Raw genomic sequence first — 23,321 nt, forward strand, 5'->3', positions numbered from 1 at the left:
CTGAAGAGCAGTCTCACTGGCAGCATACGCTCGATGGCACAATGAGGGCGGCCACAAGCGCCTAGTTGGGGAAGAGGCGTGAGATGAAGAGAGCAATGGACTCAGTTTTGGCGGGGCTTGACCACGCCGTCGTGTATAATGTAGTAGACAACCGTGCTGTCCGTGTCTACTGTGCCCAACAGCACTCGCTTCGTCGTTCTAAAGGGGTTCGAGGCGGTGTTCTGCTCTGTGCCAGACGAGCGTGCTGGAGGCGGGACCATGCTGATGCCATCAAAGACAGCCGCCAACCGGCGCAACGTCCACTTCTCATTGAGTCTGGTGGGCAGGATCCATTCACGCTCAGGCGCTGCGTTGACGTCCAGGCCAGCCAGCTCCCCGGCCGCGCGTGCCTTGCGCTCACGGTCTGCCTTCTTCAACAGCTCGACCTGCTCGTCGGGGTGGACGTAGAGACGGTGGGGTGGCAAGCCAGAAAGCAGAGGGCGGGGTAGGGGCGCATTGGTGACGGGGGATTGCGTGTGCAGCTCGAGATCGGACCAGTCATGCTGGAACTGGAGGTTGTGCAGGATCTGACGGGCGAGCGATGTCTGATTCGGCAGGTGCGAACTGCCCGCGAACGCTGCGGCCTCGTCTGCCACAAAAGTTTGCATCGGCGCCGGAGTGACGAGTGGTTTCATGTTGATGGTTGTGGCCAGAGACGTCATGGCGTGGGCTGGGCGAAGGAATTGCAGGCGGGGGCGACTGGGTGGTGCGAGGGTGTTGCAGTGCAGCCGACTGTACTCTTAGTAGTAGTAGTAGTAGTAGTAGTAGTAGTAGTAGTATGGGGTGTTGGGTGTTGGGTGTTGGGGTGTCTGGTGGGGGAAGAAGCTATGCGCGGTTGCGGAAGGTGGCTTCGGGCAAAGGCAATGGTCGCCCAGTCACAAGAGCGCCGCCGAGCGCCATAAGAAGACAACTACGCGGCCCTACCCAGCGTAACATGAACGACGGAGGCTTGGTACCAAGTAAGTAGGATATTGGGCCTGATGTGCAGAGACGGTAGGTAGGGGAGGGTAGGGTAGGGTAGGGTAGAGGAGAGCAGAGTAGAGTAGAGTATAACAGCCATCCCCCCCCCCCGTCGCCCATCCTTCTGCCGCCTTGATTGATTGTTTCGTTCTATTGTACTTTCACCTTCGATCCTTCAAATTTCAACTCTTTGATCCCGCCATGCTCATCCCAGCTCTGCTCCTTCTGGCTACCGCCGTTTCGGCTCAGCAATCACCCCCCAGTGTCGTCACCTCGATGAACGCGACTGCAACGCCAGCCATTCCGCCCATGGAACCTCCCAGCGACTTGTGGACAAACGATTGCGATTGCATCCAAGAGCCCTGTCTAGCATGTGCGCAAGGACTCCCGTGTGCCCCCGGTAAAGGAAAAACAACAAGACCAAGGCTGACTGCTACCAGGCTCGACAAGTGATGGCGATGTCATGTCCATACCGCAGGGGGAGACGCCCATCTCTACAGGTGAAATGGAGCCTACCGTCATCTACACGAACCCACTGCGATCGAGCGAGTCGGCCGTCTCCTTCCTCCCGCCTGGAGAGACACCTCTCTCGACTGGCTCACTGGACATTCCCGCAACCGCAACCCTCAACATGACTGCTGTCCCGAGCCCGACCCTCTCTGGCTCTGGACTGCCAGAACAGACAACCAATGCGGCTGTGGCGCGGAAAGGTGATGGTGCTGTCTTCTTCTTAGGCCTGCTCGGCGCAGTAGGTGCGCTTCTATGAGGTTGGTAGGGCCGAATACTTCAGGTAGGATTTGCGTCTAGCCAGGTAGCGAATATACACAAATACTCACTGAATACACTTTGCTCTGTCTTGCTAGAACGACCCAAACCTTGGCACAGATTGCAGAGAGTGAAGACAAGGGCAGAATGACGTAGACACGCTTTGGTACATACACGGTACCTACCCTACTAGCCAACAACATCGTCAGCGCAATGCATTTGCTTTACTGTACTCTGTGTTCCAAGACTTGATTTCCTCGATGCATATACCGTATCAGTCCATGGAGAAAGGATGCGTCACTAGCGCGTGGCTTGACGTTCGGGCGTGGCGTTGAGAGAAGTGGGAGTGTGGGGATGGGCGTTCGCCCTCTCGGTCTAGCCCATGGCCAGAAAACAAAATAAAAGGACAGCCGTCTGTCTATCGCTGCATGGCCGCCGTGTCATGCTTCTCCTTCAATAGCCTTTGCCTCCTGTGTTTCATCGTCTGGCTGCCAGTGCCAGCAAAGCAAGTTTATTCCCGAGTGACGAGCACACATCCCCCAATCGCGGTAGTCTACCACAAAAGCAAGGATCCAGCCAAGGGAAGCGCCACAGCCAGTTGCATAGCACTTGGCTGACACGTTCAGTCGCGCACGCCTCAAGGCAAAGCTGCAGGCAGGGGCTTTCTTGTACAAAACAAGCGTCCCTTGCTGCTGGTGGCAATCCTCTCCTCCTCTACCCACCAACATCATGGCCCCTTCAAATTCTGGCTCTGATTCACGTCCTGGTGCTGGCCCAAATGACTCCAATGGCAGCATTCCGACCCCTGTACCCTTTCCGCAACCAGAGGGAATACACAATCCGCATGCATCGAGCCCTGCTACCACGCAATCCAAAACACGCCACAGGTCTGACACCAGCTCTTCCAATGTCTCCAGCAGAATACGTACAGCGAGTATAAAACTCATGGAGGCATCACCACCACCGGGCATGTGGGCAGCCACCGGCCAAACGGCGTCCAGAGCACCATCCTTGGCAGACATTCGCAGAGGTTCTTTTGGTTCCGACGGCTGGAACGAAGAACAACAACGCAAACGGGCCGGCTCGAGGACGAGCCAAGGCGAAGAGAGAAGAACGCCAGCATCGACACCGGGCGAGACACGACCATATGGTTCTAAACGAATGGCATCCGACAATAGTGCGGGAGGCGTACAACCATTCCCAGCCCTGACCGAGGAGGACGCTCGCCAACCAACAAGCCATGATGGCACGCACGAGAAAGCAGTGCCCGACCAAGTTGCAGCCAAACAGAGCTCAGATTCTGAAACACATCTTGCTCGAAACGGCTCGGCAGCTATAGGACGGACGCTGTCTGGAGGAGTGAGTCCCTCTTCAACAAGCACCTTGCCCTACATCCTTCATCTAACGATTGCATAGTATGCCAATGGCTACGTTCCACCACCCAAATTACCCTGGACGCGATCTTTCATAATCGGTCTCAAGAGTTTCGGCAAGTGGTTCATAACGCCCTCTGGCTTTCTGATTACATTGTATGGTCTCAACGTGGTCGCCTGGGGTGGCATGCTCTTCCTTTTGCTCTGCAATGCTGCACCGGCCATGTGCACCCCGACTTGCGACGACATCAACTCGCCCCGCAGGAAGTGGGTAGAGTACGATTCGCAAATCCTCAATGCTCTCTTTTGTGTCACTGGCTTCGGGCTTGCCCCATGGCGTTTCAGGGATCTCTACTGGTGGGGCTGGTGGAGAATCGGCGGATCTAAGCGCAGGGAAATTGGTATCCGACGGCTTGCGGGAATACATCGTGGCTGGTACCGTCTGCCAGGCTCCGATCAACTGCCAGAGAAGGCGGATGCAACCCTCGTCAGTTCTGAGAACCCTGCTGTGCCGATTCCTGCGAGCAAGATCCCCGATCCACCTCCGACGGGCATTCGCGCATCGCCCACAAAGAGCTGGAAGATGGATTTTGTTCTCTGGAACAATGCGGCGAATACCTTTTTCCAAGTCGTTCTCTGCTTCTACATGTGGAATTACAATCGCATCGAAAGACCGTCATGGGCGACGGGCACTTTTGTCGCCATTGGCTGCATCGTAGCTGGCATTGCCGGTATTATGATGTGGCGCGAAGGTGTGCGCATCAAGAAAGTCGAGGGCGTCCCCATGAAGAGAGGTCAGAACGAACGCCCGGTCGATGCCGAGACGAATTCGGCCACCAACATACCGTTAGTTTCGACGGGTAAAACGGCAAAGTCATGATGATGTTTTGGCAGGGTCTTCTCGGACAGGATGCAGCTCTTACTCTTCCATCATCATTGGAGCGTTGGCGTTTAGGCATCCTTCTTGGCGCAGGATCACGTCTGCAAAACCTTTGGACACGTACAAGTTTCTTCATCAGGATACCCAACGCCTGCGGGCGCTACACTTATACACTTAGGAATATTAATTAACCTGGTTTCTTTGGTTCAACGTGGCTTCTACTCCCTTCGTTGTGTGAGTATTGTGTATCTGGTGTGAGGAAGAGAACTTTGTCCCGCATCTATCCATCGATCAATGGTCTTGCAGCCGGGGGGCTACATCTGCATGCTTACATACTTTGCCGAGCACTCCGGGTGCCCCGAGACCTAGTCATGCACTCCTAAATGACCCCGAGGTAGATCCTCGACCAGTTCACAAGAATGACGTCGCACTTCTGACTACATTTGGGGTGTGACTATTGCACGAGACCCGTGATAGGACATTGTGTACTCTAGCCAAGGTCTTGGGCTACGCGACTGGCTATACATTGCCACTACGTGATACTTGAAGTCATAGTGACCCAAGCCGTGTGTGACTATTCATACTTGTGCTGCTCGCAACAGAAGAGACTCAAGCATCGCTGACGATTTTGAGAATCATTGTTTCGTCAACAACACCTACCAACTATACAATTACCTGCTCGGACGTACTCTAGAGTTGGAAAGAGATGGCGGCGCAAGAATACTATTTTGGCACCCATGGTGCACAAGAATTATCAGAACAATATCCAAATCCATATCCATATCCACAGACTCAGCAACCACAACCTCACCACCAGCAACCACTTCCACAAACCTACTCGTCGAGCCCGCAACATAACCCGCCTATCTATCCAACATCGCCTCCAATGTACTCTACCTACCCTCCACAACCAACCCAACCCTCTCACCCCCAACAATTCGCGCCACAACATCCATACTCCCTCGAAACACCCCAGCAATACCCTCCTCAGCAACATTACCCAGCAGAGAACCGACACCAAACCACCACCCTCTATCCAACCACACCACCCACCCAACACCCCTCCCATCAACACCTACAACCTGGCTACCTCAGTGCTCAACCCCAACGTTTCCGCAGCCACTCCCAACCCACACCTCCTCGCGTCCGCTTCGCAGACTCAGATTCACCCGCTAGCTCCGACCTCGAGGATTCCAACAACAACAGCAACAGCAACAGCAACACATCCTCCCTCCCACGCAAACACCGCCACCGTCACCACAACCACTCCGACCCCAGCACCAAACCCCAAACCCACACCCACGACTCCCCCTCCCGCAAACATCATCCCCATAGCCAACGCCGCCACCACCACCACCACCACCCCCACGAAAATAAAATCCACGCTAGAAAACATAAAGATCGCGATATGTTTCTGGGTGCGGGGGCGGGGTCGCTGATTGGAGATGCGTTGTTGCCTGGGTTGGGGACGGCGGCGGGGGTGTTGTTGGGGGGGTATGGGGGGAGGAAGGTTGGGGAGAGGGGTGGGGTGGGGTTTTAGGGAGGGAGGGGGGGTTTGATGGGTTGGGTTGGGAGTTGGGGGTGAGGGTTTTGGGAGATGTGGGATTGGAGCGGGATTAAAGAGCTTAGGTATGACGGTACGAGGGTATGAAGAAGTCTGAAGAGCGGGAATTGGGACGTTGATAGGTGTACATATATAGTTCTCTGCCAGCCTGAAGACCAAAGTACCAATATACACCATCGTGCATCTGAATCCAACACATTCATCGAATATCAACATGCCAACTCCTAACCACCTCAAAACATCCCCATGTGAACTGTACCATTGCCTAGTCTTCTTCCGCCAAAAAGAAAAAGCTAGCTAAGGCGGCCATGTCTCGTATGTGCCGTCCCCTGACATCTACCCCACAAGGTATAAAGCGCACTCACTCTGCCGTGGAAATAGAATGCAGGAGATTCCCACAGCAGGCGCAAAATCAATGCGTCCGAGACTTATGTGTTCAAGGGGACTGTCTCCAAGAAGATATTTTTGTGGGATTGAAATCACGACTGTACAGGATGCATGTGTTGGTTCCTACTCGCCACTATTTGTGGAGTCTATACCGGGAAGCCTTTCTCGCCGTGTCGCTGCTTTGATGCTTCTTGGAAGGGAAGAAAGAACTAGAAGGGGACTGCCGGTATGTTCTGCGTCGTGACGTCTCGTGAGAAGTAGTGTCTACCTAAACGCGCGTTCACTCTGCGTACATCTTCCTACATGCTTCTTCGCACAATGGGGAAAAACTGGATCGGAGCGCATCAATGCGCTGTGTATTTCTCAAACAATGCTCCCCAGTGGCTGTGGTTTGAGTGTGCTTTTAGCAGTGCTGAACTGGAACTAAAACTACATGTGTGAAGTTTACCTTGAAACACACTTGCCATGATGTCGTTGCTTTGATTCTTTTCCAGCGGAAAAATTTATCTCAAGCGGTTGGGCATCGTGGCGTCGTCTACCGTACCATATCTATAAAGCGGTTACTGTAATGTCCTTGTATGCTTTTCCCTACAGCGGGAGAGAACATCGATTGGGTCGTTTCGATAAAGCTGGTATCTCATGATACATGTTCGAGAGAGCTATGTGGTGCCCACCTATGGTTTGACACGTGCTTTTACAATGTAAAAACTACTGAGAACCTTGCATGGACAGATAGAGCTCACCGAGTTACTACTTCGACCTTTTGCCACCAAAAAAATTGGAAAACCAGATACCTATGTGCTGATTGTTCGTGCTAGCACATGGTTTCCAAAAAGAACACAGAATAGTACACCGGCCTTGCTCGCGTAACCGTACTGGTTCACTCGTCAATCACATGACGCCACTCCTTCTCCACGCTCACTATAAAGGCCCTCTCCACTCACTCTAAGCTCCCGTGCATATTCCCACAGCGGGGCTAACACTTATTACAAAAACTCTGGTGAGGCATAAATTGGGCGGTTGTGCTTCTCCCTGGGAACGAAAACCAACTGTCAACGCATTTATTGTTTTGCTTGAGTCGAGATGATAATGCCAGTTCCTCAACTCACATGTCTGTCCACTCGCTGTACGATACAGTTCTCGCTTAGTCGTTGCGGAAATCCTGTGCCCTTATCGCAGCAGTATTGAGAAGGTTTGGGGTATACCATGTTCTTTCTAGATCACCCATGGCACTTACCATACCCATGGCGGTGACTGCCACTACCGCCACTGGCGATTTCCTCTACCTCTTCTTTATTTAATCTGCTACTCACTTGTTTGCTGTCTTGTTCGATGATCAGGCGTCTGTATTTCCAAAAGGATTGGGGAATATACAATGACCTGGCCTCCAAATTTACCCGGAGTTACATTATGATCTGGAATCTTGATCTGGAATCTGAAAATATTGCAGGATACACGAAGAGGTACGTCTACAGGAAAGAAATGCCAAAACAGTAACGTCTGGACCCCGTTGCCACCACCATAGGCGGATCCAAACAATCATGTATCCCCATCCAATGGCTTTTCCCCAGGCGCTGTTCTGCAACATGGATAACGCGCCCTTGTTCTCCTACACAGTGTACAGGTTCCATCTAGCCCACATCAACATCCCGCACGTCTTTCCCCCGACCCAGGTATCCAAACCTACCAACATCTAGGCCATGGTCCCGAGTACCAAAAGTACTAAAACAAAGCAACCATTTGCGCGCCGTGTTTTTCCATTCCAAGGTTTCAAAATCGAGTTCCCAGATATTGATGGCTTCACTAGAGGCGCTCGATCATGCCCACATTTCTTGCCGTAATAGTTTGGAAAATTGTGGATTTCTTGCCTAGTACTACAAAAGTCTTGTCCATTGTTGCTACAACGGGATTGCAATGTGCAGGAACTTGTCCATAAATTGAGGCCGGTGGAATCAAGGATTCAAAAATGATGTCTTTGCGTGACGCCAACGCAACGTTGTAAAACAAAAGACTGAGCATTTGATACATGTGATTTTGCTTGATGCCCCCTTTGTACAGTGTACTCTCTATATAAATCGCCATATTCTTCTCCACATCTTCCAAACACACAAAACTGATCTGAAATCAATCTCAGAGTGAGGACCGATGAAACTCATCTACTGAATCCTACTTGAACTACTACCACATCTGGACTGTGTTGCTACTTCCTAGTCTGAAAAAGGAAAGGAACGAGTATATGAGGGGCTTGTCTGGCTTCCCATATCCATGTTTCCAAACCATGGACATCTGGTCTAAAAGTAAATATACCCCAACCGCCCCAAACCCCCCATCAAACAGATCTGTGGTAAAAGTGCATCATGCACGAGATCCATAGAAGCGACTCGGGGGGCGTGAGTGCCATCCCGGCTTGTGCTTCTACAGCCACCGTAGGGCGCGGGTTGGGGGAGAATTCTTGCTTCTTTTTGCTTGCCGTTTTGCAGTTTTGCTCTTCCGATCTTCCCTCTTCACTCTCTCAACGGGAGGAAGAAGAGGCTAGAGTACATCGCTGTCAGTTCATTCATGTATAGCATAGCATAGTACAGGAAACATGAAGCCAAAAATCTGCAAGGCGTGTTTGAGATGGCGGGTGAATGTAGAGGAGGTTTAGAGTGTTGGGGATTGTGGATTGTGGTGTTTGAGTTGATAGAGTAGTTGTACTGTGTATGGGATGGGGATGGGGATGGGAGGTGTTGGAGGGGATCAGGGGGAGATGGGAGAGTGATAGGTGAGAGAGCAGAGGGAGAAGAGGGAGAATTGTGACAGGGAAGAGAACAAGGAGGAAAGAAGAGGAAGCATTGGAACACTTCCCCGCCAAAGCCGATGAGGCATGGAGAACAGAAAGGGCGGTGGATTTCCATCTCAGACGACCAAGGTCTCTGGTCTGTATATACAGCTCAACATCTCGTTTGAAAAATGTTGGTTTCCATCTTGCACACACCTCCACGTCCCACTCCCCACTCCCCATCTACACCCACTCCTTCGGCTTCTTCAACACCTCGATCAATCTTTCCTCTCGACTCCCCTTCTCAGGCTCATGCATATACTGCCAGCGCGCCGTGAGCGGCAAACTCATCAGTATGCTCTCCACGCGCGCGCCCGGCGTATTCAGTCCAAAGGCGGTGCCGCGATCATGCACGAGATTGAACTCGACATAGCGGCCCCTGCGAATCTGCTGCCACAGTTTCATGGCCTCGGTAAAGGGCATATCCTTGCGCTTGTTGATGATGGGCATGTAGGAAGGGAGGAAGGCGGAGAGGCAGTCCTGGACAAAGGAGAAGAGTTGTTCCTGGTCGCGCTCGGTTTCGTCGAGGTCGTCGAAGAAGATGCCGCCGACGCCGCGGGTTTCGCCGCGGTGCTTGTTGTTGAAGTATTCGTCGCACCACTTTTTGAAGCGTGGGTAGTAGGCTTTGTCGTGCTTTTCGCAGGCGGATTTGATGGTCTGGTGGAAGTGGATGGCGTCTTCGTCGTAGAGGTAGGAGGGGGTCAGGTCGCAGCCGCCGCCGTACCACCACGCATTGGTGTTTCCAAACTCGTCGGCCGTCTCAAAGTATCGGTAGTTTAGGTGGACGGTCGGAGCGTTGGGGTTGTGCGGGTGGAGTACCATGGAGATGCCTGCGGCGAAGAATTGGAGCGATTCGACCGTGGGGTCGAGTGCTTTGTGATTGACGCGCATCTTCTGGATGGCGGGGCGAGGCAGGGTGCCATATACGACGGATGTGTTGACCCCACCCTTTTCGAATACATTGCCGTCTTGTAAGACACAGGTTATGCCACCTCCGCCCTCGGGTCGCTGCCATGTGTCGATCTTGAACTTTGAGCCGTCCACGGTTTCGAGCTCGGCTACAATTTGCTTTTGGTGCTGCTTGATAAATTGTTCCATGCGTAGGCGCATGGGTGATTCTTCGTTTACGCCGTTCTCGCGTTTGAGGAGTGCGTCTTTCTCAGCGATGGTCGGGCCTTCGGTCTTGAGCGTCTCATCTGTCCACTGGGCACAGTCAGCCATGGAAGTTGCCGCTAGAAGTGAGTTGTGGTACCATTGAATACATCAAGGCCCCTATGAAGGGCAGCATGAGCAGTCGTATCCTGTTTGGCCATTTGCTTGGTTTTGGATTCCGCCATTCCTCCAATGGATCTACTGGTTTCTTGGGCCCTGGCAAGTCTGCCCTACCTATTGGCGATGTGTGTATCCTGCGAGTACGGGCAAAGTGTGGGCGCAATGGCTGGCGCTGTGCATAACTGTGGGGAAGCTCACAAGCGCTGTGGAGGCGGGCTAAGGGTCGTAACGACGGCATGATGGGTGATTGGTGCGCTATACGGCCGTGAAGGGCTGACCGATCCTTGGGGAAGAGGAAAGGAGGGCGATGGGGTTTATATTGGGAGACTTTTGGGGTGGAAAGATGAAGGGTAGGAAAAGTTGTGTGGCATCACACCATGGTGGGAGCATCATCGTTCAGAAGTCGGAGGTCCTCGGTAGTTTGTAGGTACTTGGCGGTACCTGCATTACCGTGGATGCAAACACCTCAAACCTCAAACTGGCACGGTGGGGGCCACATGAAAGGACATGCTGAGGCGTGCATACTTTCAGATGAGACCTAGGTACAATGGCATTCAGAAGTCAGAAGGCACCTACCTCGACGCATCCTCATGGTGGTTGGAGTAGTTCTGCGCCAACTCACCACGACTCTGCACCGTACCGTACACGGCTGACACGTTGCTGTGCTGCAGACTGTCGACGCCCGGCGGCAGCTATACGGTATAGTAGTGCCCAACACGCTAAGGCGGCAGCAAAAAGGCACTGTTTGGACGCGCGTGGGAGAGAGGTGTGTATAGACTGTTGTTTGGGTGCCAATGAAGAGAGTGGAGGTTGTTGTTACATGGCCGAGAGTCGCGATGGGTCAGTACGTCCAGAGGTCACAGGCAAGCTGAACAAGTGACTTGGGGGGGGGCGGGGGGGGCGGTACCGGTACCTCCAAAGACAAGCACACCATCCTCAAAGCGCGGTTCACACAACGGGGGACAAGGGCGGTGCAAGTCATAGCAGGCAGAAGGAGCAACTTGGGGCTGGCACAGTCCTTCAAGTCATCAGCCCCCATGGTGGTGGTCATGGTCGTGGTGGTGGTGATCGTGGTCGTGGTGTGCGTGATCGTTTCCATTGTTGGCAAATGGGCGCGCGTTAGCTAAGCAGCTGGCACCGGCGACTTGATTCGCATTCAAGGCCCCCGCTCCTGCTGCCTGCTTAACCCCAAGCTCTCCCTCACCGCTGCCAGCCCTCCATCCCTCTACTCCTACACTACACTACACACACGCACGCACGCACGCACGCACGCACGCACACACGCACACACGCACAACCACACCCCTCCTCGCCACCACCTTGAATCCACCACCACAATCGCCTTCTCCTGCCCGGTGACGGCCACTGAATCTACACCCACATCCACACCCACACCCACACCCACACCCACACACGCTCGACACAAACCCCCAAGATGCGATCCAAGTTCAAGGACGAGCACCCATTCGAGAAGCGCAAGGCCGAGGCGGAGCGCATTCGCCAGAAGTACAACGACCGCATTCCCGTACGTCTGCCCCATTCTTTCCCACCTGCGCACCAGCATGGCCACTAATCCAACCCAGGTTATTTGCGAGAAGGTCGAGAAGTCGGATATCGCAACCATCGACAAGAAGAAGTACCTGGTCCCAGCAGACCTCACCGTCGGCCAGTTCGTCTACGTGATCCGCAAGCGCATCAAGCTCTCGCCCGAAAAGGCCATCTTCATCTTCGTCGATGAGGTCCTGCCACCGACGGCGGCGCTGATGAGCTCAATATACGAGGAGCACAAGGACGAGGATGGTTTCCTATACATCACGTACGTTGCTCTACCTCGACCACGTTTGCGCAAGATGACGTACTGACATACGACAGCTACTCGGGCGAGAACACATTTGGCGAGGCCATCTAGAGCGGACCCTCTTCTCCCCTCCTCTTATCTCTTCGGTCAGCGAGGCTATGGTGAACTCGGGGCGTTTTTTCGGATTTCTTGGGTTTCTTTTTGCACCATCGCCACTACCACGACACAGGACTAGGACAGGACAAGGCTTGCGATGAAAGAGAGGGAGAGAGATGGATTGTCCCACCGTGCACCTTCTGTAGCCAGTACTCTCTAGAGCGCCTATATAGCCCCACCAAGGCCTCATTCCCCTCCCATGGTATAGGCATCACACATGACAGACACCTAGTTACTGGCTGGTGGAAATGCCTGGGTCTAGCTATTCCCTATCCTACAATCATGCTCTGCTCAGATCAACCATCTTCTCCATCCCCCTTCCAACCCACCAAGCCTATCCACCATCAGACAACACTCGTCCCCCACATTCCCCCCCCCCCCTTGCCATGACGACCACATCCTCGTGAACAAGACATGCGACTGTGCCTGACAAAGCCCAACCTACCCTGCGGCTCCTCGGCTCCTCCGGACTCACACCGGCCGCGTCCCATGACGCCATCACCTCCTGCGCACCTGACCACCCCTTTCCCATGACCCCAGCCAGTCCACACGCATCAAAGAAAGAGCGAAGGCCGAATAGCAAGTCCCATCCGTCTTGATAAGATATAAGCTAGGTAGATTCCAGTATACACACACTGCTTATCGCACTCGCATACGCCTCTATCGTGCAGTCCCCTCCCCCCCACACAACATATCCCGAGGGCGCAGTTCATATAACCATGGAATTAGCGCTGCGTGAACTTGTATTTAGTATAGGGTTAGGCCATGCTAAGCTCTACTAGCTAGCTAAGCAAGGTTAACTAAATATTATACTATAAGATTTTATAACATATTCTAAACCTATTCTAAATATATTCTATACTAGTAATACTATAAGCTACTACTACTATACCTATTACTAACGTATCCCTTATATCCTATATAAGTAGATTAAAATATATTTAGAATATATTCTTAATAGGTTATAGAAGTACTATTAATAGTACCTTACCCTTAGCTATATCCTAGATAATATTAGGGTATAGCCTATAGTTAGCCCTAATAGGGTAGTTAAGATAAAGAGTAGAGAGTGCTACTACTATACTAAGATTAATAATAAGGGCACCTTATATAGAGTAAGAATAGGTTCTAAATATATTCTAAATAGGTTCTAATATTCTTAGGCTATTCTAGGTACTAGGGGCACTCTATATACCTATGCTAAAAAAGATTATAGGCTTAATATAGCCTACTATAAGGTTAGTAGGGTTAAGAAGACTAGCTAGCCCTCTATAATAGAGGTCTATAAGGTAAAGAGTAAATATATTATTAACCTATTCTTAACTTATTATACTAATATATATAGACTTCTATATAAAGGTTATATATAATTATTAGAATACTCCTTACTATAAGTTATTTAGAATATATTTAAAACTTATTACTAATATATTTTATAGAAGTTCTCTAAGCCTAGCTAGCAGCTACTATAGGCCCCCCTATAAATACTAATACCCTCCTAAATATAATTTAGAAGAAGACTTATACTAGCTATAATAGTAATAAGGTATAGCCTATAAGAACCTATTAAAAACACGTTACTAACTTATTATAGCTTAACTTTATTACTATATCTACCCTACTAAGAATTTAAGGTTATTAGGTTCCTTATACTATCTATACTTATAATTATCCTAGCTATAGTAAGTTATTTATAATATATTATTAACCTATTCCTAATATATTTTAAGACTATTACTTTAATACTAGTATAGACCTTACTAATTCCTACTAGAATACTACCTAGTTCTACTTGTAGTATACTTTTATAGAGCCTAGGGAGGATAGGGAGGATAGAGAAGATACTAGAGAGGGGGAGGGAGATAATAATAGTAATAAGTAGAAACATATTAAGAATATATTAAGAATAAGTTCTAATAAATAATATATAATAGTATATAACCTAAAGGGGTAGTAGTAATTACTAAAATAAACTCTTTACTCTTCTCTTTTTTTTTCTATCTACTAAAAGTAAAATACTATTTACTTTTATAGGGTCCTTTAATACTATATAACTTTTTCTTTTTACTTTTATAGGTATTATAAAGCTTTAGTAGTCCCTTAGATTAAAGAAGAATCTAGTATTTATAGGTGTCTAGCTATAATATATTATTAATATATTCTAAATATATTTTAAGAGACTAGACTTATATCTCCTTTTTACTACTTTTACTAAATATTATTTATAGTATAAAGGGGAGCAACTATTTACTCCTCTTCTTTACTCTCTACTTCCTCTTTAGCCTCTACTCTAGCTACTACTTCTTATTATAGACTAGCTATCTTAGAGGGTTCTTAAACCTTAAAGGAGGCACTTAGTATAGTTTACTCTACTAGTAGAGAACGTATTATTAACGTGTTTAGAACATATTCTTAAGCATTTACTATTAAGCTCCTATAGAAGATCCTTGCTTCTATAATACCTTATATTATAATTCTACTATAGTTTACTAGGGCTATTTAAACCTTAGGATAATACCTCTTAAGGTAGTAGATAAGATTACCTCTATTAGAGAAGTAATACTAAAATAGTTATTAATATATTATAAATATATTCTAACTTATATATATATATATTCTATAAAGTTCTTATACCCCTAATCTAGCCTAAATAGCCTAGTAGAAAAGCTCGCTAGGAAATACTATACACCTATTATTTAGGTAGGATATTATAGGAGAGAATACCCTAGTATTAGATAGAAGTAACTTAAGCTTAATATATTACTAGTATAAATCCTACTTAGTATTAGAATAAGTTTATAACATATTCCTAATATATTCTATTATATACTAACTTTAAAAGATCTTTATAGACTATATTAATTAGTTATATCTAATAATATTAAGAAAGATAGATAGTAAAATAGTATTAAACTCTTAAATATAAAAAGTTCTTGTAGAGTATAAGAAGAAAGAAGAAGAAAGAGAAGAAGAAAGAATATATATTTATCTACTTATATATACTTATATAATAGACTAGAATATATTAAGAACTAGTTAGGAACTAGTTACTATATTTATAAACTAACCCTACCTTATATAAAAAGTAGCTATCTCTTTCTTAAGTTTAAACTATACCTTTTATAATTTAAATAGTGCCTTTTTCTATATAAGTTCTTCCTTATCTACCTCTAGCTTTTCTTTTCTCTCCTTTAGAGCCTAATTACTAAAAAGAGCCTTTTATTATAAAGTTTATAGTTATAGACTAATAATAAGTTAGGAATATATTATAAACGTGTTTCGCAAAGCATACCTTTAGGTTACTATTAGTAGAGGAGAAGAGCCTAGTAGTAGAGAAGATAGAAAAGGGGCTAGTAAACTTCTTTCTAATACCACTCTACTACTTGCCCTCTAGCTTTAGGCTTTTAAGCGTGCTCTTTTATTTCTTATTAGGACTAAGACATATCTAGTTAAGTTAGATATAGCAAGACTTGCTTTATTATTATCTAATTATCTAGCTCTCTTTTACATGCTTTATAAATACTTCTTTATAGATGTACTTAACAAAATCTTATACAAGATTAAAGTTACTAGCGCTAGTTACGCTTATAGGGATTAATTAACTAGAGATAGCGCCTAAGTCCTAGAAACAAGTTAGAAACACATTATAAACAGGTTGTGGTGCGCTATAAAACTTGCCTATTATCTACTTATTATATATATTAATAGTAGTTCTATAGAATCCCTATAAGTAAATATACCTCTATAATACTTATCTTTTTATAAGTGCTTTACACTTCTAAAAGAAGTTAGTAATAGTAACTTAATATATCTTAGTTATATCCTTATCTATAATAATTTAGCTAAGTATAATAACTATAATATATTAGAAATATGTTATAAACCTATTCTTAATATATACGCTTCTTTTCCTATAGGTAGAAGATTACTATTAGAATCTCTACCTATACCCTATATAACCTCTTATATAATATATCTATCTAGAATATATCTTAATCTAATAGAATTAATACCTACTCTTTAAAAAGGTAAATAATTAAGTTACCTAAGCTTAATATAAAGATTTGCTATATATACGCCTATAGTAATATATTAGTAATATGTTTTAAACCTATTCTCTTATACTATATATAGTTTTAGGATCCTAATACTTTATCCTTTACTTATAGTATACTCCTCTAAGGCTACTCTTAAATAGGAACTATAGAAGCTTTTTACGCTTTATAATACGTAAGATTTTATCTTTATTTGCAAAGCTAATATATATTTCTTTAATAGAATAGAAACCTTTAAGTTAGAGATAGGTTTAGAGCTAGGTTAAGTTTAGGAACTAGGCTATAATAAGTTAGGAATATATTTATAATAGGTTATAAATAACTTATATTATATAAGCTATAGAGTAAGTATAGGCTATAACACCTTTACTACTTCCTTAATATTACTATTAGATAGTATTAAGGGAGGAGGAGGTATATATATATATATACTAAAAGAAATAATAGTAAAAAAAGGTATTACTACTATATCTATTAGTATAATTACTTAGAAGGTAACTTTATATAGGATTTTAAATAGAGATCCTTACCCTTATAGATAATTAACGCCTAGAATATATTAGGAATATATTAGGAATAGGTTGTAATATACCTACTATACTTCTTTATCTAGCTTAACTATAGCTTAACTATAGAATATAAAGCAGGACTACTAGAAAGATTTAATATCTCCCTAGTTAGAAGACCTTATAGATATATAGAGTCTACCTCTAGTAGTACCTAACTAAAATAATATTTTTTCCTAGTAGTAGATATTAGGCTATAGTTCTAATAGCTAATATATAGTTAAGCCTATTCTATAATTTACTAACTTATTATTAATATGTTTTAAATATATTTAAGTTTTGCTCTTTACCTAATTTACTATAGTCCTTATTATAGGATAATAAGATACCTAGTAGTCCTTATAAATCCTTAAAGAGAAGCGCTTAATAAGGCTATAATAATAGCTTCTTATTTATAGTTCTCTTTATAAAATTTTCTTAAGTACTATACTTTTTAAGGTTTAGATCTAATTATATAATATATTATTAATAATATAATAAGAATATATTTATAATATATTCTTAAGATACTTACACGCTTTTACCCTAGAGTATTAGTATTTATACTAGCTTGCTAGCTAGCTATTAAAGAATAGTAAAGTTGTAGGCCTATTAAGATAGATAGACTAGCAGGAGTATTATACCTACTAGAATTAGAATAATTTAAGAACGTGTTCTTAACGTGTTACCTATATAGCCTGTATAATCACCTCTTCTCTTATTAAGTAAGAGCTATCTTTATATTACTAAACTAGTATTATATACCTATACCCTTAGCTATATAATTAAGGGTATACTAGGAGAATAGCTATATACTTAATAATTACTAGTATAAGTAGTAGTCCTTAACTATTACTATAAGTAAGGTATATATTATACCCCTATAACGTGTTACTAACCTATTCTAAACTTATTCTATTTACTTTTACTTACTTCCTTAATACTACTACTACTATCCTCCTTTAGCACTTTATATAGTTACCTAAATTTATCTCTAATATTACTATCTAGTTTAGATATATTATCTAGTACTACTATACTAAACTTTAGTATAGTATTTAGGAATACCTATATATTATTAAGAATAGGTTTAGAATATATTTAAAAAAGATAGTAATAAAAACTATATTTACTTACTTAAATTATCCTAATTTATACTTAACTATAGGCTAGTTTATATAACTATAAAAATTTGCTGCTGTAATATAGACTTGAACCTATAGGGATATTCTAACCACTTGGAGTAAAGCCCAAGTCGCCCGACGCTAAACCCATGGTCATATGACATGCCACCACACATATCCCCACCCGGGCTACTCTAGGAAATGCCCAGAGTCGGGAACGGCGTACCGTAGGCAGAACCGCTAGGCTATTTCAGGTAAGGCGTCGCTGGCACCTCGCACGGACCGTGGTGGCCAATGCCCCCGACAATAGGTACACGGCACGACCGCGCTCTACATAAACACGACACGAACACGCAAAGGATTCACGGGCTTGGGCTTGCGAGATGGCGTATCAGTATCTTATTTCTAGGTTTGTGGCGTTTTGTTATGATGGGGTGGAGTTTGTACACTATGCACACTTTATATCCCTCCTTGCCCCCCTCCCTCATCCACACTAACCCACACAACAGAACACTCGACCCCTTATTCGCAATCTCCATTGGCCTGGCGGCGGCATATACACGCATCAGCCGCGAGGAGAGGGAGAAGGGGCGGTCCACGCAGGAGAGCTTGGATGTGGTGAGGCGGAGGTGGGATTTGGCGTGGCGAGGTGGGGTGGAGGGGAAGGGGGTTTGATGGTGATGGGTAGGCTGGGGTGAGAGAGGGGGTGGTTGGGGGTGGGAAGAGGGGCAAGAAGGGAGACGGAGATGATGATGTTGATATATCAACATACTCGCACACTCCCCACACTATGAAATCAGGACCACTTCCAACACAGAAGACACTCGAAAACACCTCTTCAAAAGGCAAATATAACGCATAAACCGACTAAAAAAAATAACTATACCAACCCATGATCTACGCATAAAACCTCCCAATGTACATCGTACTCCATCCCCTCTTAACCCACAAAACAACAAATCCCGACAAAACCAAAAGCCAAAAAAAATTATCACACCAAAATAACCACGACGAAACAAGTAAAAACACAAAATCACAACATATCCGGAATCAACCTCTCCAACTTGCCCATCCTACCCCTCAACTTATCCCTCGTATACGTCAACACCACAACCTGAAACTCGCCATCCTCTGGCGGCACGGGACACGCATCGTCCTGCCCAACACGCTGCGGGTTCCCAGCCAACTGGTCATGAGCAATGCGGGCGCTGTGCTCGTCGGCAATGTGGTGGAATTGCGGGGCTGTGGCGGGGCGTCGGGGGGCGTAGCCACGGGTCGAGGCGATGTAGTGGGAGAAGTTGTCGCTGCGTGTGGTGTGGGATGAGGAGGAGGAGGAGGAGGAGGAGGAGACGGTTGGGGTTTCGGATAGGATGGGTGATGGTGTGGGTAGTGGGAGGCGGGGCGAAGAGGATAGTGAGGCGGAACCCAAGCTAATTGGGCTGTGGGGGACCCGGGGTGGTGAAATCGAGGCTGGTGGTGGTGGTGGTGGTGGTGGCGGAGGAGAAGGAGCAGGAGCAGGAGGAGGCACATTTGGCGTATTTGCTCGGCTGCTTGGAGGATAAAACTGCACTCCAAATCTCACAGTCGCTCTGTCGAGGACTTGCTCTCCGTTTTCGTCATAAAAGGGAATGCGTCGGATGTTGGTGACATGCCCTTCAATCATAATCACCTCGGTGACATCTTGTACATACACCTCATCTTCGAAATCAATGGCGGGGTTAGTGTTGTAGAGGAGCAATGCTTGGTCTTCCCTGTTGACAATCGCAATGGTCGTGTACGGACTGTCCCGGTTTCCGCGACGAGATCCGTACGCGCGATCGTACAGCTGCTGTAATTGCTGCGAGGGATTCCATTCCTGTTCATCTTCGTCCTCGGTTCTGCCGCTGATTTCGAATTGTAGGATACCATCCTCTTCTTCCCCATCTCTAGACTGCTCCTCTCCGCTATCGAGAGACCCATTCTCGCGTGCTCGAGCAGGCATTAGCACGAAATTGGGAGGCCCGTCACGTCGTGGAACGGTTACCTCGATTCTTTCCGCTTCCTCGAAGAGTTGGACTTGTCCATTGATATAAATAATCTGGGTAGCTGTCTCGAGGTCCACATCGTCATTGGGATCAACATCAGGGTTGCTATTGTAAAGCATGATGCGTTGTTGGCCGTTGAGAACGATGACGAAAGTTTGATACTCGTTGCCATCATCCCAGACTTCAACACGGGTGGCTACTATTTGCCATGGTAATGGATCTCTTGGTGCTTCGAGAAAGTCGTACCGAAGATTAATGTTGATTACCCAGGAATCCGGACCAGGGTTAGGATCGTCATCTTCCGGTTCATTCGGATCGTCATCTCCAAATCCATTTCGATTCTCGGGATCCATATCTATCCTCCTGACATAATTGCGTCCATTCCTAGTAGGCCCATAAATTACAAGGTAAAGGGCCGGATCGCGGTGTTGGTCCTGGGTGACGGTCGGGTAAGCGTCTCCCTCAATGTAAATCACTTCTGTGACCAGGTCAAAGTCTATCGGCCCATCGGTATCGACAATGGGGTTGTTGTTGAACAGCATGATTGCTGGCTGGCCATTCACAACGACGACTATGGTCCTGTCGTCAAAACGCGGGACATCTTCCTCGTCGCCGCCATGGTCAATTACGAGATTCTGATTGACATCAATTTGATAGGATGCGTCCAAAAACGACTCTATGTTCCCGGGTGCTCTTTCACTTCTGTATCGGATTGGAATGGTCAAGGTGATGCGAGGGTTTTCGGGGTCGTCGGCAGCGTCATTGTGAACCACCCTACCCCCCCTAAATATATCAAGAGGAAGATCTCCCTGAATATCAGCCCCTTCATTTTCGTCACGAGGAGGTAGGACTAGAGCCGGAAGACCGCCGGGCAACGGGGGAACCGGAGCTCTTCCCCAATTGGGGGGATCTGGTCTGACAGGATCAATGTTCACATCATCATCTATGTCCAAATTTGGAGCAAATGAGTGTACACTTTCCATCTCGGAATCCACGGACTCTGGCTCAGAGGAATCATCGTACATTCGCCTCAGGAAGATCTTAGGACTAATCTGCTGTCTTGGCCCGTCGAAAAGCAGCATAGGATCCACAACACCACTGCACTCCTCGCCATCCGAATCTGATTGCAGCCCCAACTCCTCTTGAATCTGCTCTTCAGTAGCCTCCTTCAAGCCCTTGAAATACTTCCTTCGGTCCATCGGCCCAAGTTGGGAAGCCAATTCTTCCTTGTCAATGTCGTCGCTCATGTCCTGCATAACTACATCTTCTCCATATGAATCGTGGTGGAAACCATGCATTGGGCTTCGAACCTCCTCCTCTTGGCGATCAAGTTCGAGCTCTTCAACATCTTGACGCGTATCCATCCTCTCCGCATTTCCAAGACCACCATGTGCAATCGAACTACTAAGCGTATACGATAATGGAAGTGCATTCATCCTTTGAGAATTCACTAGCTGGAGGTTCTCTGGAATGATAAAAGCTTCGCTTTGCTTCCCGCCGTTCTTGTAGATATTTACACTGATCCTCAGAACCTGAGGGGCAGCCTCAATGGTACGTGAAACGTCCATGTTGTTTTCATCGTCACAGGTTGGGCAGTATTGTGTTATATTGTACGCCCTGAAGAAGTTGGTGACCATGTCCTCGAGACGCGCGTGGTATCTCGAGTCGTAGTCAACTTCCAACATCTGCTCGTTACGGCGAGCGGTATGCGTACGATTGCATGCTTGACATGTCCTAGTTTCATTGAGGACAAGCTCGAAAAGTGCCGCTGCCTCATGATTCCACGATGCGTTGAGAGGATCTCGCAGGTTGTCCAACCTAGTAAGCCACGAGTAGAACCGTTGTGGACTCGTGTGGTTGTTACCGTGTCGCCGAGCTGTACGACGGATGGCCATGACAGCTGGTTCCGCATAGGGGATTGGCACGGTCGGAGCAGTGTCATGGCCCCAATAGAGATTCGTGATGTCCTTGAGATGGCATGTGTGGCAGTTCTCCAAAGGGCAATCGGGATCATGGGTGCGAACCCAGTTGACGAATATTGGGAGATGCATTAGAGACTGGTATACAGCATTGTGATGGTTCATGTGAGATGCACTTCCCATGGCACCAGGGCGAGTGAACCCTCGCGGGCCCTGGTCATCTCTCAGCTCGTCCACGGGCCATGAGGTGTTCAATTTTTGGCCCTATAAATTGTCAGTGTCCATTTTTTGAGGCTTCAGTGCTCAAAACAGTCAAGAGTCGTACGTAGTTATCATGTTGTCGCTGAAGCTCAGACTTCAGCTGAAAGGCTGGCTGATTTCCTCGTGTACCACTTCGGGTTGAAGGAGGCATCGTTGATTAGCTTGTTGGGTTTCGGATTATTAGGGTAAGTTGTATTGAATTTTGAAGATGAGTCGGATGTTTCTTGACGTCTGAAGATGAGTTGGATGTTTCTTGACGTCTGAAGATGACTTGAATGTTGCTTGACGACCCCTGGACATTGGCGATCTGTACTTAATGTATACACTGTAGAGGACCACATATACCAAGACAAAGAATAAAAGGTATCCTGACATGTACTTTGTTACTCGCCCGTAGTATGAAGACATGATTCGGTTATGTAGATCGAGACAATGGATAGCGTAGACTCTGGCATTGTCTGCCAAAGCCAAAGCCAAAGCCAAGCCAGCCAACCTTTAGAACCGGAAAGAGGCGTATGTATTGTGTGCTTTAACAAAGAATGATTCAGATTTTACAATGGAATCTTTCAATCTTTATGCCTGTCTATTCTTCCGCATGTACGACTAGCCAAAAGATGATGACTGGGATCGGACGCCCCGTTCCGCGGGCTTCGGGTTTTTTATGCATGCTGTCTCCCACGAAGCTAATACGGATTACCAAGAATCGTGGTACACTCGGTGCGACCGAAATTTGCTGTCTCATAACCTGCCTTGTAGGAGAGGACAAGGAGTGATGGTACTAAAAAAATGTTCCCATCCTCTGTGCTTTGTACGTGGAAACTCGCACGAAGTTCCAAATAGGGATGCTGGAACGAATGAAATGCAGCGTTCATACTATTGATGAATTCAACGGTCAGCAATCGGTGCATGTCGACCGAGCGTTGGCAGTAACTTGTGTTGGTGTAGGTAACGCAGCTTGAGGCGGTACCTAGTGGACATGACCCGTGACTTGTCTGGATGGATTTCATCCTGCGGGGCAAGAAGTGTGCATATGGCAAGAAGTAGTGCCTTGGGGAGTAGGGGTATATAGTTAAGGACAGGATATGCGATCAAATGTCCTCTTTGGTCTTTTTACTTTTCGAGCTTGAATAGCATTGTTCCAGCGAGGCGATGTGCGGTAGCTGCCGTGAATCGATCGTCTAGCTGAAAGAACATTCAGAAGATAGCCCTCGACAGTGTGTCTGATAAACGCCAGGGAAAAAAGGCGTGTTTAGTGAAGAGCATTACCTATCTATGTAGATGAGCATGTAGTTGCGACAAGGATACGGAGGGCGACGGGGCATGGGGAAGGAGTGCGAGACACCCGCCGACCAGCAAGTCCGTTAGCGTGAAGCAAGTG

General features: G+C 46.6%; 8 protein-coding genes across 8 annotated transcripts; 4 read left to right on the forward strand and 4 right to left on the reverse strand.

The window, feature by feature from the left end:
• Nucleotides 1-101: 101 nt before the first annotated feature.
• IAQ61_008130 (uncharacterized protein) lies at nucleotides 102-701 on the reverse strand (the record flags this gene model as incomplete). Its single annotated transcript, XM_003840354.1, has 1 exon — nucleotides 102-701. One exon carries the CDS (start codon nucleotides 699-701, stop codon nucleotides 102-104), a length of 600 nt encoding a protein of 199 aa, XP_003840402.1.
• Nucleotides 702-1,002: 301 nt separating this feature from the next.
• On the forward strand, nucleotides 1,003-2,207 carry IAQ61_008131 (uncharacterized protein). The gene is made up of 2 exons (XM_066097862.1): nucleotides 1,003-1,372; nucleotides 1,440-2,207. Exons 1-2 carry the CDS (start codon nucleotides 1,201-1,203, stop codon nucleotides 1,763-1,765), a joined length of 498 nt encoding a protein of 165 aa, XP_065952359.1. The 5' UTR covers nucleotides 1,003-1,200; the 3' UTR covers nucleotides 1,766-2,207.
• IAQ61_008132 (uncharacterized protein) lies at nucleotides 2,208-4,300 on the forward strand. Its single transcript, XM_003840352.2, has 2 exons — nucleotides 2,208-3,123; nucleotides 3,181-4,300. The coding sequence occupies exons 1-2, from the start codon at nucleotides 2,494-2,496 to the stop codon at nucleotides 4,015-4,017; spliced, it is 1,467 nt and encodes a 488-aa protein (XP_003840400.1). The 5' UTR covers nucleotides 2,208-2,493; the 3' UTR covers nucleotides 4,018-4,300.
• Nucleotides 4,301-4,723: 423 nt separating this feature from the next.
• IAQ61_008133 (uncharacterized protein) lies at nucleotides 4,724-5,557 on the forward strand (the record flags this gene model as incomplete). Its single annotated transcript, XM_066097863.1, has 1 exon — nucleotides 4,724-5,557. The coding sequence occupies one exon, from the start codon at nucleotides 4,724-4,726 to the stop codon at nucleotides 5,555-5,557; it is 834 nt and encodes a 277-aa protein (XP_065952360.1).
• A 2,275-nt stretch (nucleotides 5,558-7,832) lies between these two features.
• On the reverse strand, nucleotides 7,833-11,184 carry IAQ61_008134 (uncharacterized protein; the record flags this gene model as incomplete). The annotated part of the gene is made up of 5 exons (XM_066097864.1): nucleotides 7,833-9,992; nucleotides 10,042-10,344; nucleotides 10,587-10,599; nucleotides 10,638-10,753; nucleotides 10,993-11,184. Coding segments are annotated over 5 exons (1,644 nt in total), but the record flags the coding sequence as incomplete, so codon positions are not given.
• A 57-nt stretch (nucleotides 11,185-11,241) lies between these two features.
• ATG8 (ubiquitin-like protein atg8) lies at nucleotides 11,242-12,912 on the forward strand. The gene is made up of 3 exons (XM_066097865.1): nucleotides 11,242-11,586; nucleotides 11,645-11,877; nucleotides 11,934-12,912. Exons 1-3 carry the CDS (start codon nucleotides 11,497-11,499, stop codon nucleotides 11,968-11,970), a joined length of 360 nt encoding a protein of 119 aa, XP_065952362.1. The 5' UTR covers nucleotides 11,242-11,496; the 3' UTR covers nucleotides 11,971-12,912.
• Nucleotides 12,913-18,772: 5,860 nt separating this feature from the next.
• Nucleotides 18,773-21,847, reverse strand: IAQ61_008136 (uncharacterized protein; the record flags this gene model as incomplete). The annotated part of the gene is made up of 1 exon (XM_003840347.2): nucleotides 18,773-21,847. The coding sequence occupies one exon, from the start codon at nucleotides 21,845-21,847 to the stop codon at nucleotides 18,773-18,775; it is 3,075 nt and encodes a 1,024-aa protein (XP_003840395.2).
• Nucleotides 21,848-22,626: 779 nt separating this feature from the next.
• IAQ61_008137 (uncharacterized protein) lies at nucleotides 22,627-22,921 on the reverse strand (the record flags this gene model as incomplete). The annotated part of the gene is made up of 2 exons (XM_066097866.1): nucleotides 22,627-22,816; nucleotides 22,911-22,921. The coding sequence occupies 2 exons, from the start codon at nucleotides 22,919-22,921 to the stop codon at nucleotides 22,627-22,629; spliced, it is 201 nt and encodes a 66-aa protein (XP_065952363.1).
• Nucleotides 22,922-23,321: the final 400 nt, after the last annotated feature.

This window comes from Plenodomus lingam, assembly GCF_022343315.1.
Source record: "Plenodomus lingam strain CAN1 chromosome Unknown contig_3, whole genome shotgun sequence".
NCBI classification, from domain to species: domain Eukaryota; kingdom Fungi; phylum Ascomycota; class Dothideomycetes; order Pleosporales; family Leptosphaeriaceae; genus Plenodomus; species Plenodomus lingam.